This window comes from Natator depressus, chromosome 4, assembly GCF_965152275.1.
Source record: "Natator depressus isolate rNatDep1 chromosome 4, rNatDep2.hap1, whole genome shotgun sequence".
NCBI lineage: Eukaryota > Metazoa > Chordata > Testudines > Cheloniidae > Natator > Natator depressus.
In genome coordinates, this window is record NC_134237.1 from 38429074 (window position 1) to 38449238 (window position 20165).

At 39.7% G+C, this 20165-nt stretch overlaps 1 protein-coding gene across 2 annotated transcripts in view; it reads left to right on the top strand.

Moving 5' to 3' along the window:
* The window catches only part of LOC141986359 (bifunctional heparan sulfate N-deacetylase/N-sulfotransferase 3), a 110416-nt gene that overhangs the window by 29027 nt on the left and 61224 nt on the right, over positions 1-20165 (top strand). For both annotated transcript variants that reach the window (XM_074950790.1, XM_074950789.1), the window contains exons 3-4: positions 12248-12335; positions 17327-17481. In XM_074950790.1, the coding sequence (XP_074806891.1) occupies positions 12248-12335; positions 17327-17481 (243 nt within the window). The remainder of the gene's footprint in view (positions 1-12247; positions 12336-17326; positions 17482-20165) is intronic.

Here is a 20165-nt window from a genome sequence, read left to right on the forward strand (position 1 = left end):
CTTATATGTGCAGGTTTGGAAATTGGTCTATATATGTTTGGTCTTAGATGTTTCTTAAATCCTTCAGAAATGCATGATCACTGGTTGGTTGTTTAAACTAAAAAATTGATACTGTTGATATTTTAACACATTTACACTTATTTTTTTCTCTCTTCTTAGCACCCTTCCCAAATGCACAAACTTCTTATTCTACCTCTGATAATACAATAACTCCCTTACAGGCTAGTAACCAGATCCCTTGCTCATGTAAATTTATAGAAATCAGCGGTACTATATGAATTTTGACTAGCTGAGGATCAGGGCCTAGGACTCTTCTTGACCATGGTTGCTGTTAGATCATGCCATAAAGGCGTCATACCTGCTCTTTTTTCTCTCTCTCCCTGAATCCCATATACCACTGTTCATATACCTCCATCTATGAGGCCTCTGCTGAGTTAGCAGTGGATACTCAGTTAAGGGAATTCAGACCAGCTGAAAAAGGGAGAACACCTATTCACTTGTTACTCCCTTGTGTATACCCCACACAAGGTTACTGTGGGCTTGAAGGGGCAATTAACATACCAGGCAGCCCCTGCAAGAGGGAAAGCTAAGCTTAATTGATGATGAAGCCAAACTGGGGAGGGGTTGATGGTGATTATGAAGTCATGAAGAGTGTGGCAGAAAGAAGCTGCAGGAAGGGAGTCTGCAATCATTTTCTGGGGTAGAGAAGAAGTAGGAAGCAGTCCAGGGAGAGAGCAAGGAGTCTGAGGCATTAGACTTTGGCTGCTGACTCTAAGGTCCCTAGGCTGGAATCCAGAGTAGAGTGAGGACCGAGGTTCCCCTACCAGCCACTGAAGAAGGTTGGGTAAAACCCCCTGAGGTAAGGGGTTTAAGGACCACAGAGCCTAGAGAGCGACAGAAGACCTGCTGTAAGGTCATTGGACTATAGCTTGGTTGGACTCTTTGTTACCCTGGAAGGGGTGGACTAAAGCATGACCTGGCCAGGAAAGCCAAGTTGCCAGAAGAGAGAGCACTGTATTGACAGAGTGACCATCAGCTGGGGGAACCATACAGGGAGACAGCCACTATGCCAGGAGTGGGCAAACTTTTTGGCCCGAGGGCCACATTGGGGTTGCAAAAGTGTATGGAGGGCCAGGTAGAGAAGGCTGTGCCTCTCCAAACAGCCTAGCCCCGCCCCCATCTACCCCCTCCCACTTCCTGCCCCCTGACTGACCCCCCTCAAAATCGCCGTCCAACCCCATCTGCTCCTTGTCCCCTGACCACACACTTCCGGGACCCCCTGGCCCTAACCAACCCCCAGGACCCCACCCCCATCCAACCCCCCCGTCCCTTGAGTGCCCCAACCCCTATCCACACCCTCATCCCCTGACAGGCCACTCGGGACTCCCACGCCTATCCAACCGCTCCCTGTCCCCTAACTGCCCTCCCAGGACCCTCTGCCCCTTATTCAACCCCCACCCCCCATATCATGCAGCTCAGAGCAGCAGGAGCTTGCAGCCTGGCTGGAGCCAGCTGCACTGCCCGCGTGGCGGTGTTGCTGCTGGGGATGGGGGATAGCAGGGGAGGGCCCACGGGATAGCCTCCCTGGCCAGGAGCTTAAGGGCCAGGCAGGACGGTCCCGCGGGCTGTAGTTTGCCCACCTCTGCACTATGCCATGCCTGGCCACAAGAAGATGCACCTATGGTGAGTGGAGCCCTTTACACCCCAGCTGACTGTCATAAACAAAGATTCCCAGCTATCAATTCTGACATAGAGCAGTCAGGGAGAAAAGATGGGTGTGGGTGAGGTTCTGTGGCCTGTGATGTGCAGGGGGTCAGATTAGGTGATTATGATGGTTCCTTCTGGCCTTAAAGTCTATGGGCCCATCTGCCCCTTGACCAAAGATTCGCTTTGGCAATTAAGAGGGAGGGTGAAACAGAACTTCCCTCAGTGCTGTTCCCAGTTCTCCAAGATAAAGGGCACAATACTCATCTCTTCTTTTCTGGTTTCACTAACTCAAGCCATAAGACAGGATCATGAGTTGCATAGAGTTTACTAGTGGTCAAGATGAGGAGTACATTTATACCCATGGAGTATGAGTGGGTCATACCATCTCCATCCCTTTGTGCTCTGGGCCAACCCTGCCCTGGGCCAGCTTGCCCTTGGCTTGACCAGTTCATTCAACCATACAGTGATAATTATGCCCCTTACACTTGTGTGAACCAGGTTCAAGATTTTGCCACTGAGATTTTGTCTAAACACAAGGGACCATGTTTTCTTTTGTTTGTACACTGAGCTCCCTAATAACTAAAACCAAGCATTAATGCTGGCATACTGTGTTTGTTTATTAGCCTTTGTCTCACTGAGAAAAATAAAAAAGAACAACCCAAAACTGGTTTTCCTGGACCATGGCCAATGTTTAGTAAAGCCATAATGTTTAGTGACTGCTATTCCTTTTAAGCTGTCTAAATTGAAACTTGTTATACCTTAGAATATAGACTTGAATTTCTCTAGGAGTATGGAATAGCTTTTTACCGTAGTTGTTTTTCAGTGGTATCTCTGAACTATGAAAAAAATTGACAATTCAAATGCCTGAAATATTTTATGCCCTAGAAAATAGGTGAGCAAGTAGTATCCATTATCAAGCTCTGATTGTCTGTGGCCTTATCTTGTGTAAAGATGCAAACAAACAGAATCTGTAAGACATGATTTATTTTAAATTCTCTGCAGTTGGAAGCACTAGCTTTTATGATTATGGGGACAGTTAAGTCTCAGTGTATCTGGTTTCAGGCAGTAAAGAGCCATGGAGAAAAAGAATGACCGTTAGTCATAGATTTCAGACCAAAGTCTGTTCAAAAAGGTGCATCCAGAGCTGTGTGCACTCAATGGATATGCTTTTAAACCCACATTTCTTTCTTTCTTTCCTTTTTTTCCCACAGACCATGGTAGAAAATGTGAGTCTGAAAATCTTGTATTAAATCTTTTAAAACCTTAGACTTTGGACAAGGTGATCTACTAGGAGGTCAGCAAAGAAATCCACCCATGAACCTATCAGATTGCTGCACAACTGCCCCAACCCATAGCAGCTAATACAACCTGGGGCCCCTGCATGCCCCTGTGCCAGGAGTTTAGGCCTGTGGATCCAAAAAGTATTGAATTTTCTAGTCCTTCACAGAGCTCACACACACTTCTAAGGAAACAGGCCCCATGCAGCACAGCACAGCTCAACAATGCACTGCCGGTGTGGAATATCGACTTCCAGACTGCTTCCAAAGCAGTGGATCCCATAGCAACTCCATTGCATCAAGCGCCTTCCATGCCTGTGGGGTGCAGAAAGCAGCATTTGTCCCCAAATCCTGAAAATTTTGAATAATTCCTCTGCAGCTGGTTCTGATGCAAGGTAAAACTGGAGGTTGTATTTAGAGATGCATTAAATAGAAAGTAAACATTCTGTTAGAGACTGAGTAATATTAGGAACTTTGGTAGCATTCTGTGTTGTTTCTGAACTGGGTGGCGATACAGCTCATATGTTACAGTGGACTTAATAGCACTGACTTTTTAAAATTTTTTATTTTTGCAAGTAGTATGTACCTTGGTGAACAATATATGAGGGACAGTTAGAATGTCAGATGTCACATGAGGGAAGCAGTGAGATATAGATCCTTCACCACCTATGTATCTCTTTGAGTTTGGATTAGTAAGGACCAAAACTTGTTATAATTGGTTGTTCAATGACCCATGAAGACTGAATTATTTGTTTCAATCTGGTTCCTAATGAACATTGTGGTCTGTTCAGCATGCCCCAGAAAACATACGTATAGTTTATCTGTTGCTTATATAAGATATAATCAACACAAGCAAGATCAAACAGTCACAGCAAAGTGGCCAAGGAGTGAACTCACATAGAATCTGAACTATATCACTGCAAGACATGGCTCATGACTGAGGCAGCGCAGGGGCTAGGGGAATTTGCAGTGCAGCTGCCTGAGATATTCTTGTTCCATGGCTAATACGTTTTCAGTTTTGAGCTCTCAGTTCATCACCTTTCACAAGAACTAAAACTAATGGATGTACAATAGCTTTTTAAATGCAAGTTAAAGATGAGAAGTTACTTGGCTTTACTTTCAGTTTTATTCTGCTTCGGGAGTTCACCTATGCCTCCCTACTATTTTATAAGCAATTGAAGGTTTAGAAAAAAATAAGAGAATCAGTGTACCCTTTATTGAACTTTAAAATGCTGCATAATCAAACTCCAGGGAAAAAATATGATATGCTCCAGCAGGGAGTTTATTAGTTCTGATATTTTAATGGGCCTGAGTTTTTGATCTTTAATTAAAAGAAATGGAGGGGTTTTCTTTCTATTAACAGCAGAATGATGAAAACATTTAAGATGGGCTAGTAATACTCATCCCTTCTATCAAGCCACAGTTTAATCAAGAACTAATAATGAAGAATTCCACATAGAATCCTGAAAACAGCACTGCTAATTGCATTACTTTATTAAATATAATTGGTGCCAGGTACTTAAAACCTTCCACCTACCTTTCCATAATTGGCTTACTCCCTCTAGCTTTCCCAGTTAGCCCCCAAGAAGAAAGAAGTGGTGCAAGAGGTTAAAGTCAGAAATATTTCTTGTTTTTGGTTTATGCAGATGATTTACTGAGATGAAAGCGCACAATCTCCCAATAGTGTGCAATCACTTCATCATCAAAATCGTTTACTGCATTTGATATAAATGAGGGTGCCAATGTATTTTGAAGATCTCAGTGAGGATGTCAGTGTATTTTGCTGAAAAATTAGAGGAGCACTTCCAGTCTTCAGATCATATTTTTATATCATTTTAACTTTTTTACTACTAGCATCTTAAAAATGTAACACTGAAATTTAGTGAATTATTCTTCTCCAAATTTGCAAACCATTTCTCCCTAAATTTTGCATATTAATAATAATCAGAATTTTTGGGTAGCTACTGCCTCACTCTTTGATCCTGGGTATGTCATTTGGTTCAACATTTTCAAAATTGGCCACTATTTTTTCTGGTGCTGCCTTTTTTGGGGACCTCAAATTGAGGCCCCTTGTTTTTGATTTTTCAAAGCTGCTGACAACCCCTGTCACCACTTTCGTTGTCTTAAATTAAAGTTGTGGATGCTGAGCCCTTCTGAAAAATCAGGACCACCACATCTGAAGTTGGACACTGAAAAACAGAGGCACACAAAATCAGAGGCCTCAATGAAGATTATAGCATTAACCTCTCCGTCTCTCATTCTACAGGGGTGTTGTGATGCCTAATTAGAGCGTGATCTGTTACTTATTGAAATTAATTAAACGACTCTCACTGACTTCTGTGGGCCCTGGATCAGGATCTTGATGCTTAGGAAATGCTTTGAAGTCCTCAGATTCATAGACCTGATCAATTGGTCCAGGTTATACCAAAACCCCAATCAATCGGAGTTTTGTATATGCTGCAACTTCAGGATTGGGCCCCTGAGTATGGCCATTAAAAGATTTAAAAAGCACACTTCCTACAGTTCCAAAAAGAATATCACTGGCTGAGAGCAACACCAGTTCTTGAATGGCTGGCACTAGATACTCAGTTCCTTTTCCCCAGGAGCTTGTGCATGGCATTTTTGTTTTAAATTTAGCTGCTACATTACCTGGCCAACTGTAATTACACATTCTGCTAGCATACAGTACTTTTAAACTATTACATATGAAAAGTGACTTTGCAGACTTATCAAGACCCATATTTGCTTTTATTTGAAAGCAGGATTTGGAACAAATTGTTTCCTGAAGCTACTCTATCCTAAGGAACTGTATTCTACTCCTTTTGTCTGAAGCATATTCAGAATGTTTTTTAAAATATATCCAATATACACAAAGCAATTATTCCTTTTATTGTATACACTATGTGCTTATGGTAATGGGTGTCTGTAACGGGGTCCCTGCAGGGCCCTCCTGGCTCCTGCCCCCACTGGGCTGAGAAAGTCACACATAGACCTTGGTGCAGTGCTCACCTAGTGCTTTTATTTACAGGCTGTGCCCCACCACTTTTCCACCATACACATAGTCCCCTTCTTACAGTCCACCAGCAGGAGAGAGGGGGCAAGCTAGCTCTCTCTGCTTCCCCTCACTACCTTCCCTCTAGTGCAGCTTCAGTCTTTCCAGCTCCTTCCCCTGGGGCTTTTATCCAGCCCCAGCCTGATGAGGTAGCAGCTGTTCCAGCTTTCCCAATCAGGGCCAGGTGATCTACCCAGCTCCAATTCACCTCCCTTAATTGGAGCTGGATTGACAAAGGATTGGCTAAGCAGTTTTCTGCCTAGTACCGTGTCACAGTGTCAAAAAGATAATCTTGGAAATCCAGAAAGAATATACATTGAATTTTAATGAAGTTCCACAAATACATAATTTATCACGAGGGAAACAACTCTGGTCATAAGCAAAATCTATGAAAGTATATTAAAGTATATCATAAAACATATATGAAAAGGCACAAATAACAGAATGTTAAGACTGTTAAAGGGGTACTGTCAAGGGTCCATCAGAAATGTGATTTGCCAAATTTGCTGCACATCACAGGTGCATGCTCAGATGTAATATAATTTATGTATATAATGTTTTCAACTTCTCCCTCCTGTTCTTATCTCTGTAGCTGTTGTGAGCAGGTAGTGTAGCAACATTCATGGAACTTGAAGAGAGGAACACAGGTTGCGGGAGCAAAGATTTGGAGGAGGCACTAGGACAGCAGGCTGTGTGCACATGGCTAGAATGCTAGCTGCAGTTGCAGCATCTCTGTAAATAGTTTTCTTAGGACTTGTCTATATGTCACCCAGGCAAATTAAAACAAATTAACTAAAGGTAATTAAAGTGTATTAAATCCCTATGTGGATGCTCTCATTCAGAAATAAAATTGCCTTAGTTTGGTTTAGCTTAATCCCCTCTGAAGGTGGGTTCAAAGTATTTATCTTTTAAAATGCTATTCAGCAGCTTGAACATGGAGGAGGAGCCAGTGTCATGTGACCAGCCAGCTCTCCAAGGACCATCAGCAAGTGCTCCCATATTTTGGAACCACTGCTCTTGGGAGCTCAGTTTGCTTGAAAATTACTTAGGCTATTATTTTAGGAGTCATCTTGTAAATGGCCAAGGCAGTTTATCAGACAGGAGATGACAATGACCAAAATATAGTTGTAGACCCCATAAAATGTTAGTTATGGCCGTAAAGGCCTACATTTACTGTGATCTAAACTCCTAAATGAAAGTGGAGTAGCTCCAATGACTTCAGTAGAGTTAAACTGATTTTTACCAGCTGAGAATCTGTCCCTATATATTTGTTTTGTATATCTATGGATTTTTTAATATGTATCAGAATATAGTACCTATATTCCAGATATAAGAATTAAAAGAAGCAGCGTATTATAATCAGGACCATTTTCATCCCTCTCCTAGGTTATGTTGCCTTCTCAAGGATTATTTTGGATGGTGGCTGATGGAGATGTGGTCAGCTGTTTAACAGTCTTCCTTTCTCTCTCCTCAAGGAAGAGAGTCTTGCATTATAGGATGAATGCTAAAAGATTCTTGAGCTCAGGTGGAAGCAATGTCCACAGCCTAAGGTCCTAGCTAGAAGAAGTGGCAAAGAAATAAAATTATTTATATTTTAACCATGTGCATAAGAGTAGGACAGCCAACTGTTTCTGATAATGCATAACAAATACAATGATAGCAATAGACAAAATAATAATTATTTGTAAATATATAGAGATTTTAATGAACAGGTTATAAAATACAATATTCAGTACTAGTGTATTTGTGTAACTCAGCTAATGCAGCTAGCCAGAGCACTGCTCATAAAAACAATCATAATATACAAAACCCCCACCAGATTACCCTGAGTACGTGAAACAGCATTTAGAAATTAAACTTCAGACGCTACCATCCTCCCTCACATTCTCTCTCTCTTTCTCTCAGACACACACAGCCCCTGCCATCTGCGCCTCTATATTTTTCAAACGTTTGGCATTTTGTTTTTAGAACCTAAATGACGAGTAAAATGTCAAGTCACCCAGAAAATAATCCTAGGCATGACAACTAAATGTTAGCTCAGCTTGTCTGTCTCGAACATAGTTCACACTAGAGCTGCACTCACCTGTTTTGGAGACAGCACAAGTAGAGTGCAGATGGACAGAGGTACTGTGGGCATTAGTTGGTAAATCTTGAAAGAGCTATACAAGATTGTAGCAGCATGACTCCTGTTGGTTCTAATGAGAATCAATTATTTTCATTAATGACTTGGATAATGAAGTGGAGAGTATGCTTATAAAATTTGTGGCTGATCCCAGGCTGAGAGGAGTTGCTAGAACTTTGGAGGACAGGACTAGAATTCAAAATGACCTTCACAAATTGGAGAATTGGTCTGAAATCAACAAGATGAAATTCAATAAAGACAAATGGCAAAGTACAACACTTGGGAAAGAAAAATCAAATGGACAACTACAAAATAAGGATTAACTGGCTAGGCAGAAACACAGCTGAAAAGGATCTGAGGTTTACAGTGGATCACAAATTGAATATGAGCCAACAATATGATGTAGCTGAGAAAAAGGTTAATATTCTGAGGTGTATTAACAAGAGTGTTGTATGTAACATATGGGAGATAGTTGTCTCGCTTTATTCAGCACTGGTGAGGCCTCTGCTGGAATACTGTGTCCAGTTCTGAGCACCACACATTAGGAAAGATGTGGATAAATTAGGGAGGAGAGCAACAAAAATAATAAAAGGTTTAGTAAACCTGACCTATGAGGAAAGGTTTGTTTAATCTTGGGAAAAGACTATTTGAGGGGGTGGACCGACCTAATAGCAGTCTTCAAATCTATAAAGGACTGTTACAAACAGGACCATGATCAATTTTTCATCATGTGCTCTGCAATTGGAACAAGAATTTAACAGCAGCAAGAGAGGTTTAGGATAAATATTAGGGGAAACTGTTTAATTATTAGAGTAATTAAGTTCTGAAATAGGCTTCCAAGGGAGGTTGTGGAATCCCCATCGCAGGAGGTTTTTAAGACTAGGTTAGACAAACACCTTGGTACTGCCACAGCTTCGGGGGCTGAATGAGATGACCACTTCAGGTCCTTTCCAACTCTACATTTCTGTGATTCTATGTGACTACACAAAATCTTTCAAAGTTTACTCTCTAAAAAACAAACTTCAGATTACTTTTGGAGATTAGTGCATGTTATTTATGACAGGAAACGATCATGTAGGTTCAACAGCAAAGCACATCTTGTCATGATTTCTGGCCTACATGAAATTCAGCTAAAAGGACTGTTGCCATCATTGATGCATGAGGGTGATAACTATAATTGAAAAACTGATTCTCTTCACTCTTCAATAAAAATTAAAAACCAGAATCAGGTTATCACAGAGATGACATAGAGTGTGTGTATCTCTCCCACTTTCCCCATTTTCAAATAATTTAAATGGTCATATCAATGATGTAACATTTCTGTAATGTTAGAAATGTGCAATGAGGAATTTCTACAAAGCTATATTACTCTAGCATTTCCACAATTTCTTTCTTCGTTTTTTTCCTTCTGTTCTTCCATCATTTGGATACTATGTTGAAAATGATCGGAAGGTAGATAGACAATTGCTCAGTAGGATGCAAGATAAAGCCTTTAGCTACAGTATCATAATCTTACAATTCAGAAACAGACCCATAGCAAAGAACGTAACCTAAAGAAGTTGAATATAACCTGGCCAGAGACTATTGTCCACAGAAAATGTAGTAGGTACATTTGAAATTGAAGTCATCTTTAATAAGAATTATAAAAGTTACATTAACATTCTGAGCTGTTCATTTGGAATTCAGGCTTTGCTTTAACCCAGCTTTCTGGGGCAGAATCCTTATCTCACTGAGTGTGAGTTTTGCCCTAAATTTTTCTTTCCTTTATGCTGCAAAAAAGAATGCAGGTATCCTATCAGCTATCTATCTTATTTCTGATGTGCCTATTTCATTGGTATTCAAGCACCTCGATATCACATTTTCTGGAAGGCTTTTAAATTTTATGTAAGACCTTTTCTTCTGGCCTGGACAGCTGGATGTAATCCAGAAATAATAGGAGCTTATGGCCATATATGCAAATTTTTTCTGTCAGGCTGAACTCAGCAACCTCTCTCTTCCAAAGATATACGTTATTATCATAATAAGGGTACTACCAGTTTGCTTGCCCCCTGTGTCTTTCCATCTGCGTATCCAGGAACATCTGTTTGCAAAGATCAATTCTTTCACTGAGTCAAATCTCACCAGCTCAGAGATGATTTTAATAACAAACCCCATGGAGTCTCTACTTTCAACCAGAGTAGGAATCCCCACACTTTAATATCCTTTGCCTTTATTGGTCATTGATTATCTTTAACCTCTTGTCAGCCTGCACTAGAGTTCATGCTGCACAGGCTCTGAAGAGATTGTTCTTTTTGTGTTCTGCCTGAAAACTCAACCTGCTCTCAACTATGTTTAATTTTTGATCCACTCCTCTCATTCTCTTTTCCTTTATTCAGAGGACACTGTTCCAGCTTTCCCTTCCAGTGAAGAAAGAGTGATCTTTACGGTACCCATTTTGTTTATTAAAAGCTTCCAACAGCTCTTTGATGGCAGTGTTGCTAGTGCTACTGTGACAAAGAAGGGGATGCCAGGCAGGGGGAAAACAATACGATACCCTTTCAGCTCCAGGTCAAGCTGGACAGCGTGGAACAAAAAAGTGATGTTTTTCAATGGTTTCAGTTTTGTGTCTGTCTTGCAGCAAAATCTCTGTGCCCTTAGCTGTGTAACATAAGCAATTAGTCTCATAATTAGCAATTAGTAACATAAGCATTAGTCTCAACAATTGAGGAGCAAATTCAGGATATGTCTGACTCTATTCACTGATCATCAAAACTTCTGAACAAATGTTCTTTGGGTCAAATTCATCTCTTGTTTAAGCAAGCACAGTTGCACTGAAGGTAGAAGGCTTCTTATGGCCCTGGGTTTCCACTGTTGTTGTTCTGGGGTTTTTTTAATATTATTTTCTTCTGTTATATTTTATGTATATATTTATAAACAGTGCTCACGTCTTTTTACTTTATAAACAAGGAGATCCTTACCAAATGCTTCGATGCTCACATTCTGATGTCTTGAGTGTTTTACTTTTAAATAACTTAATTGTTTTTGCAATTAAGAAATTAATAACTAGAAACGGATATTAAGAAAGGCATGTATATTTAAAATTACAAAGGAGAATGGTAATTAAAATTATTGGGGGAGATTTTCAAAGGCAAAAATGGGAGTCAGGGTGTTGAATTTCAAGGAAAGTTGGGTGCCTAACTCCCTCTGTCCCCTTGAAAATCTCCCCCCAATAATTTTAATTATTCTCTTGTGTGATTTAAAATATATGCACCTTAACATACTTTTCTTATTAAAAGTGAATATAACAAAGAGTTACCATGCCAGTATTTCCCTTTTAGAGTATCACTGCTTGGGAGACGTCTCCTAAAATAATGTGTAACTCTTGGAATCACAACACCTGAAGTTAGTCTAGAAATTTGAAGAGTGAAGATGTCTCTGATGGAATAAGAAGAAGCCATTTCTTTCAGCATGATAGCTTTTGTTTGTACTAATTTTGTGCAAGTAAGTTTATCGTGACAGCCAGTATGCTAACTGTCTGAGGAATAAGTGAGTCAGACATTGTGGACTAGATTCCAGTTATTTGATGCAGAATAGGCTTCAATGTTCATCTCACTTTTTCTCTTAGTCTTTTTTTGCCAATAATTTCTAAGCTACGGTAAAATGTTCTGTGTATGTACTCTAATCAATGCTTAAGGGAGCCAATGTTTCCTTGGGAATAGGGCACTGGACTGGGACTCAGGAGACCTGGGTTCAGTTCTGGGCTCTGGCACTGCCCTACTGAATGAACATCATCAAATCTCTTCCCCTCCCGTGCCCCAGTTTCCCCATCTCTAAAATGGGATTAATGATAATGACTTCCTTTGTAAAGTGCTTTGAGAGCTACAGATGAAAAGCACTGTATAAGAGATAGGTATTATTATTAGGAGGAGGATTCTGGTTATAAATTACACACCACTGATCTCCATGAAGATGCATGCAGTGCACTTCAGAGTTAAATTAGGTCTTTGGTTTTTAAGAGGTAAAGAAATTATATTTTTGTCATGGTCTGTATATGGGGGTGGAAAGAAAGATCACGTACCTGATGAATTTTTTTACGTATATTTATTTCAGGCCCTGCTTGATACGCAGAATCTTTTGAGAGCTCAGATTACAAATTTTACTTTCAACCTGGGATTTTCAGGGAAATTTTACCACACAGGTAAGAATGAAAATCTAAAATCACTTTCATTTTGATTGGAAGTATCTTTGTAGTGTAGGGGAAGTAGAAATGACATTGATTATGCAGCTTTGGTATTAAATGAAATGGGATGATGGGGAACTGCACTCAAGTTCTGAGTAGAGAGGAAAGCTTCCTTCACAAGAATATAACAGATTGCCTCAGAGCATATAACATAATTGTGTGACTTGCTGGGTCAAACTGTGTTCCTGAAGGATGGTTTACATTGACCAACCCTTGTGGTGAAGCAGTATTCTCCATGAGAATAGTGTCCGAGATATATAAATACCTTTTTCCAGTTTTCCTATATTTTATTAAGCCAACTAGATCCACCTATATAAATTATTCTGCATATATTTATACAGTGTCTTGGTAGATTAGACACAAAGTGATACTTTTAAAAACTTCTTAAGAATCTATTTAGAGTGAAAGCTGAACAGACCGTTAACTTCAATTTACATGTAGGAAATTCAGGCATGCATATAGGTCAGATCTAGTGCATACATCCAAAAAATTATACCTAAATACTCATATCTTCTATTAAAAATGTTAATTTCCATTCACAACCAAGTAAAGAATATCTTCAAAACATGGCTTTACATTTAAACTGGTTTGGCAAAGTAAGGGCTGGTTCTCTGAACTATTCATCAAGGATAAAGTTTGCAGATGACAAGAAGATTGTGGGATTGGTAAGTAATGAATACAACAGGTCACTGACACAGAATGGTCTCGATTGCACAGTAATCTGGATGCAAGCAAACAATATGCATTTTAATGTGGCCAAATGTAAAGTTATACATCTAGGAACAAAGAATGTGAGACATACATACAGCATGGGGGATTCTATCCTGGAAGCAGTCACCTGAAAAAGATTTGTGGGTTGTGGTGGATGATCAGCTGAACGTGAACTCCCAGTGTGATGCTGTGGCCAAAAGTCCTAATGCAATCTTTGGATGTATAAACAGGGAAATAAGGAGCATAAAGGTTATTTTACCCCTGTATTTGGCATTGGTGTGTCTTCTGCTGGAAAATGGTATCCAGTTTCTGATGTCCACAATTTAAGATGGATGTTGGTAAATTGGAGCGGATTCAGAGAAGGGCCATAAGAATTATTAAAGGGTTGGAAAACATGCCTTATAGTGATAAACTCAAGGAGCTCATTCTGTTTATCTTAAAGAGGTTAGGCTGATTTAATCACAGTTTTGAAAAACCTACATAGGGAACAAATATTTGATAATGAACTCCTCAGTTTATCAGAGAAATGTATAACAAGGATCCAACACCTGAAAGTTGAAGCTAGACAAATTCAGACTGGAAGTAAAGCATACATTTTTAGCAGCCAGGGTAATTAACCATTGGAGCAGCTTACAGGAGTTGTGATGTTTATCCATCACTGAAAATTTTAAATCAAATTTGGAAGTTTTTCACTAAAACATGATGTGGTTCAAACAGGAATTATTTTGAAAGAAGTTATAAGGTCTGTGTTGAGCAGGAGGTTGTACAAGATGATCAGAGTTGACCCTCCTGGCCTTAGAAGCTATGAATCTTTGAATGCTCATGTTGGTGGCTACTTCAGAATAAGGGCCACAAGAGAAGTACTAAGCACCTTGAATGAGAAGTCAAGTGTCTTCAACGCTGGCGGCCTCCAAGGAATTCAGTACCTCTCCTTATCAAGTCCTAAGGTCCCAGTCCTGTAAAGGGATTTGCAAGAGCAGACCCCTATTCCCCCACAGTCCCTTTGACATCTTTCCGCAATCAGAGCATGTTACCAAAGTCAGCGTAAAGAAGAAGCCATTAAAAAGTAAACATTTACAAAATAAACATTTGAGAACTATTAACACAGAGTTGTCATGTATATTTCCTATTCTAGGTATAAGGAAAAACTGTGGTAATCTCTGACTTTTAGTATCAGCCACTTTATTCACTATATTCATATTTCGTAATTATTTCTAGATTCTAGAAGACTCAAATTTCTTCCTGTGATCAGCTGATATGGCCTATAGCCTGTAAAAGGCAAACTGTTCGTAAAACAGGTAGTAAAGTGGTATATATTCACCATCACTCAATTTTCAAAATCCAACATTGCCAACACATATTCAATTTCAGAAAAGTTTCCCAGGAGGATTTACATCATTATTAAGAAAGTAAATGGTGACTGTTTGTTTTCTTGACCAGCATGTAAAATATTGGTCTTGGAGTAGACTCAACGTGAACTGATGTGTAGAGCTTCAGGTTTCAACCGTTAATCTTTTCTGTTTCTTGTTTCAGAGTAGCAGCTGTGTTAGTCTGTATCCGCAAAAAGAAAAGGAGGACTTGTGGCACCCTAGAGAGTAACAAATTTATTTGAGCATAAGCTTTTGTGTAGCTCACGAAAGCTTATGCTCAAATAAATTTGTTAGTCTCTAGGGTGCCACAATTCCTCCTTTTCTTTCTGTTTCTTGTGTGTAACACAGTAAACAAAATTCCAGTGTGTTTGTCTTTCAAAAAGATATATGGGGAAAAACAAAGAAAAACTTAATCTCTTATAATGTTCATGTTATTAAATTACTGCTGTTTGGATGCTTACTTTCTGAAACCTTGCTCTAATAAAGTAAATTTGAAAATAATTTCTATGGTTAAGATTATTGAAAATTAGTCTCTATATTTAGTCACCTAAACACATATTTAGACACCTAAAGAAGTAGCCTGGTTTTCAAAACTGTTGAGTACTCAGCAACAAGAGTCAGCAGCACTTGTTGGGTGTTCAGCACTTGTGAAAATCATGCCACTTATTTAAGTGCCTAAATATGGGCCTACATGCCAAATTTTAGGCACTCATCTGTGAAAATCTCAGTTTGTTTTTAATCCTTCTTTTATATAAGAAATAAAGAAAAATGTAAATGTTAATGACTGGAACTCTTTGCTTTTGGTGGAACTCTCAAATTTGCCAGGTTTGACTGTGTAGTGTTCCAGGAAAGTGCTGGAAGCCTCCTGAAATATTTTAAACTTGATTGGACAAAACTCTTAGAATATTTTACTGTCTGGCACAAACCTGCAGTGACGCAGGAAGATGGATAATATGGCCTCTTCCATCTTGAATTTCCATGATTTCCAGGAGATAGTGTATTATAACTTACAGTGTCTTCTGTTTATTTGTCATCGTGGCACGTGTAGTTCTGTGTGGAAAAAGCAGTAATATCTGACGACCAAATCTGAGGTCCCTAATCAAGCAGAATTTCCCACTGACTTCAGTGAGAGCTTTGTTTGATTAAAGACCACAGATTTTAGCCCTTCATATAACTTACCAATACAGAAGTTTGAATCATCAGATAGGTTGTAAACAACCCAAACAAACAAACAAAAACAAAAAAACCTTTTATGCAAGCATAATAGAGCAGCTGTAGAAATAGAAAGAAAGAAGGGATAAGGCATTAAGTAGGCAGAAAGGCAATGTGTTACACAGGGAAGCAGATGTTAACAAAACAAAGAAACAATCATGCATGCAAAGTAAGACCACATCAGGGACAGAGAGAGACAAAAGACAACACAATATAATGTCAGAGTTGAAGGACAGTAGTATGAAATCAAGGAAGTGAGGTTATATGTAGGAATGAGACTGACAAATGCAAAATGATTGATTCAAAGCTAAAGTAGAACATACAGTGTTAGACTGTGTCTGACTCTTGTAGTGATTACAAGGGAAAGGGGTGGGAGGAGAACACTTGTCTTCATTCTTTCTTGAATGCATTGGTCCCTTCTATCATTTCCTGAGGTCCTAGCCACCGCAAGGGGAGGGAGGCAGGAGAGGGAGTCTGAGAAGATACGGCCCCACCCACTTGCTCCACACCACAGAAGGGAGCAGATACTTTCTCTTCCTGAGGCTGCACAATCCCTCCCAGAACTTCTGGGTAGCACAGATCCACATGCAGATGTATGGTACAAGCTGAGCCATATTGTAAAATAGTAAATAAGTAGATGACTATGGAACTGGCTCAACACTGGAACATCCCTGAAATGACCTTATTGTTAAAATCAGAAAGCCAGTTTAAAGATCCCAGACAGGTTGCTGCATCATTACCTCTGATTGCCCCCATTTTTCCTTTCTAACATGAGTCTCTAATTCAATTTCCACAGATGGAGATAGAGATAAAATCATGGAAAAAGCAAAGGAATAAGTCATACATGGTTCACTGGAAGAAAGAGGAAAATATGAAGGGGAGTTAGAGACAGATAGTACAATGTGATTGGTGCAAAAATAGAGTAGCTGAATGTTTTGTTTGTTTTTGTTTTGAGAGAGAAGTCAGATTAGTGAAGTAAAAGAATAAGTAAATAGAGTAATCACATTTGATGTGAAATGATAATGGCAACATGATGCTTAGAGAAGCTGAAACAGGATTTTTAAATGTGTGTGGTTTATGGGAAGAAGCAATATACAACTGGATAAGCAGGAAATTGACATGTCATGAGATCATGAACAAGATAAGAATTAGAAGGGAAGAAAAAGGGATAGAGTGGTTTAGGATAATTTGAAGATGCTGGTAGGAGAATACTTTAGAAAAGCATATGTAATGAAAAAGGGAAGGCAGAATTGATTGCAATGGTAGTTTTGTCTGAATAAATTACACTGAATAAGACTTGTTAACCCTGTCATTTATCCTCTTCAATACCCTATCTTTTTATAGGTCTGTTTTTATTAGTTTCTAATGTTACTTGTGCAGTACACAAATGAGACGACAGTGTTGTATCATGCATTCTGAGGGTTGTTCAATCTTCTAGAGAGGAAGGTGTGCTTTTCCAAACTAATTATATGGGTGGAGGCGGGGTTATGTATTCAAGAGCTTTTAAAATCCCTATTTAACATCGCTGTAATATAAAATTTCTGTGAAATATTTTTGGTGTCAAACATTACATTGTTACTGTTCCTCTTGTTTTTCCTAATGATTTTAACAACATAACAAACCTGAAGAGTTTGCTTTTGGGGAATATTTTTGCAGGAACTGAAGAGGAGGATGAAGGTGATGACCTGTTGTTGGGGTCTGTGGATGAGTTCTGGTGGTTTCCACATATGTGGAGTCACATGCAGCCTCATCTCTTCCATAATGAGTCGTCACTGGTGGAGCAGATGATTCTCAACAAAAAATTTGCCTTAGTAAGTAACATCTTTGCACGGTATACTTAATAGAGCTGTATGAGAATCAGAATTGGTTTTTCAGGAAATGCTGCAATTGCGAATTTTATTTTTATTCTGAACCAGAATTTTTCAAATCAAAAATTTTCAAAAAAATCATTTTGGGTCAACTAAAAACTTCAATTTTGATAAAATTTAAAACTTTTTTTCCTATTTTGACTTTTTTATTTTACGTTATAATTTATAATATAATATAAAATCAAATACATTTTGAAACAAAAAGTTGTTTTTAAATGAAAAATCAAAACATTCCATTGCATTAAGGTTGAAATGCTTCATTTTGCTTCAGTTTTCTGAACAGAATTTTGTCAACATCAGCACATTCCCTCAGAAAGTCTTAAATTTGGTGAAGTGGCATTTTCCAATGAAAAAATGTTCTGGTGGAAAATTTTCAGCCAGCTCTAGTACTGAACTGCAATGTTTGCATAATGAAATATAGTCCAAGTTTATCATTCAGAACTTTCAAAGACTTATCTTTGCTTTGAAATCTAGTAAAATCTCTCAAGATTATTAACGTATATTACAATTACCCATTTGATCAGTTTATGTATAAAAATAGCTGTTCTGAAAAGCATTGACTTTGCTAAGTAATTATATTTTTACAGCAAGATACTGAAAAAAAATATTTCAATGAGAACCTGAAAGAAAAAGAAAATGAGACATACAGATATAAGAAAATTAAGGAAAGAAAAATGTACTTGGTTTGATTCTGCCATTCAGTTTCATGTAACAAAAAAACCCCCAGAAGTCTCACACGTGTACATTATACTATACTACTTGTTTATAGAAGTGAATGCTGCTAATTTTGAACTATAGTACTCTGGTGTAAAATACATTTTGTTGTTTAAAATCATATTCATTTTCACTATTTAAGAATTCACTGTGGGCTAAACTATGCTTTCCCCTGTGTGGGAGCATTGGATGAGGGGTCGGAGAGAAAGCATAGGGAGTGTTTCTCCCCTAGCACATTCATACATGAGCTAGTCATAATTTGGTTCCCAGTGCTGGAGGATGTAAGGAGAGTCAGATGAAATTAGCTCTGGGGCTAGTAACCCCAGAGAGGCTGTTCCTTGGTGGCCTAAAAATAGGCCCAAGGCTCAGGAATGACAGTACACATGTTGAATAGGTGTAGCAAAGGGCTACACCTCCCCTTGGGTTTCTAGAACTATTGGGCCTAATTCTCCTTTCGCTTATACTACTGTAAACCAGGAGTAACTCCATTTGAAATCAGTGGAATTGCACTGGTAACGTGAAAGGAGAATTGGGTCCATTATGCTATTATCAATTTGGACACTATTTATCTTTACTCCTTCAAAAAGAAAATTTGAGCATTTAATTATATTATTTTAGTTGGGACAAGGGTTGCCAACTGTCTAATCGCACAAACCCAAACATCCTTGCCCCGTCCCCTGCCCTGCCCCTTCTCAGAGGCCCCGCCCACTCCATTCCCCCTCCCTCCATTGCTCACTCTCTCCCACCCTCACTCTCTTTCACCAGTCTGGGGCAGGGGGTTGGGGTACAGGAGGGGTTGCAGGTTCTGGGCTGTGGGGTGGGGCCAAGGGGTTCAGAGTGTGGGAAGGGGCTGAGCCTGGTGCAGGAGCGGGTGTGTGGTGTGGGCTCTGGGAGGGAGTTTGGGTGCAGGAAGGGGCTCAGGGCTGGGGCAGGGGGTTGGGGTGCAGGAGAGGGTTCAGGGTGTGGGCTCTGGGAGGAAGTTTGGATGCAGGAGGGGGCTCGGAGTGGGGCCAAGGGGAGTGGAGTGTGGGAGTGGGCTCGGGGATGGGGGAAGGGGTTCGGAGTGCAGGCTCCAGCTGGGCAGTGCTTACCTCGGGCAGCTCCCGGAAGCAGCTGGCATGTCTGGCTCCTAGGCTCAGGGGCAGCCAGAGGGCTCTGTGCATTTCCCCTGCCTGCAGGCACCGCCCCTGCAACTCCCATTGGCTGCACTTCCCGGCCCATGTGAGCTGCGGAGTCGGCACTCAAGGCCAGGACAACACGCAGAGACCCCCTGGCCGTACCTGCGCCTAGGAGCCAGAGAGACGTGCCAGTTGCTTCCAGGATCCGCATGGAGTCAGGGCAGGTAGGGAGCCTGCCTTAGCTCCACTGTGTCACCGACCGGACTTTTAGTGGCCTATTAAAATCTCCCAGATTCGTTTCAGCCACCGGGAGATTAATTCCCGGCCAATCCGGGAGTGTTGGCAACACTAGTTGGAAAACTCATTAATTATGATTAACTTTTAATGCAAAGAGTAACTAAAACACAGAAAAAATTACTCCAGTGATAAACCATTGTTCTAATTTTTTTTGGAGATAACTAAGTTGCAGGTGATATTACACTAAATACTTCCAAAAGGTATGGAATAGTAATATTTTATCTTATAGCTTTTTATTTGAGACATAATTACCAAGTATATTTATACACACTCATGTGTGCGCACATCTCCACACACACACAGGCTGCATGAATCAGAACAAACACATTTTCTATTTTTTCCTTTCATTTCATTTGACCACACTTTTAAATAAAACCTTCTTTTTCCCCTATAAAAGGGTTCACCTTTACATCTGAAAATGTGTAACTGGATTTATAATTTATGATTTCACAAAAAGAAAATAATTAATACTGCAGAAGAACCGGGTAGCATATTTTA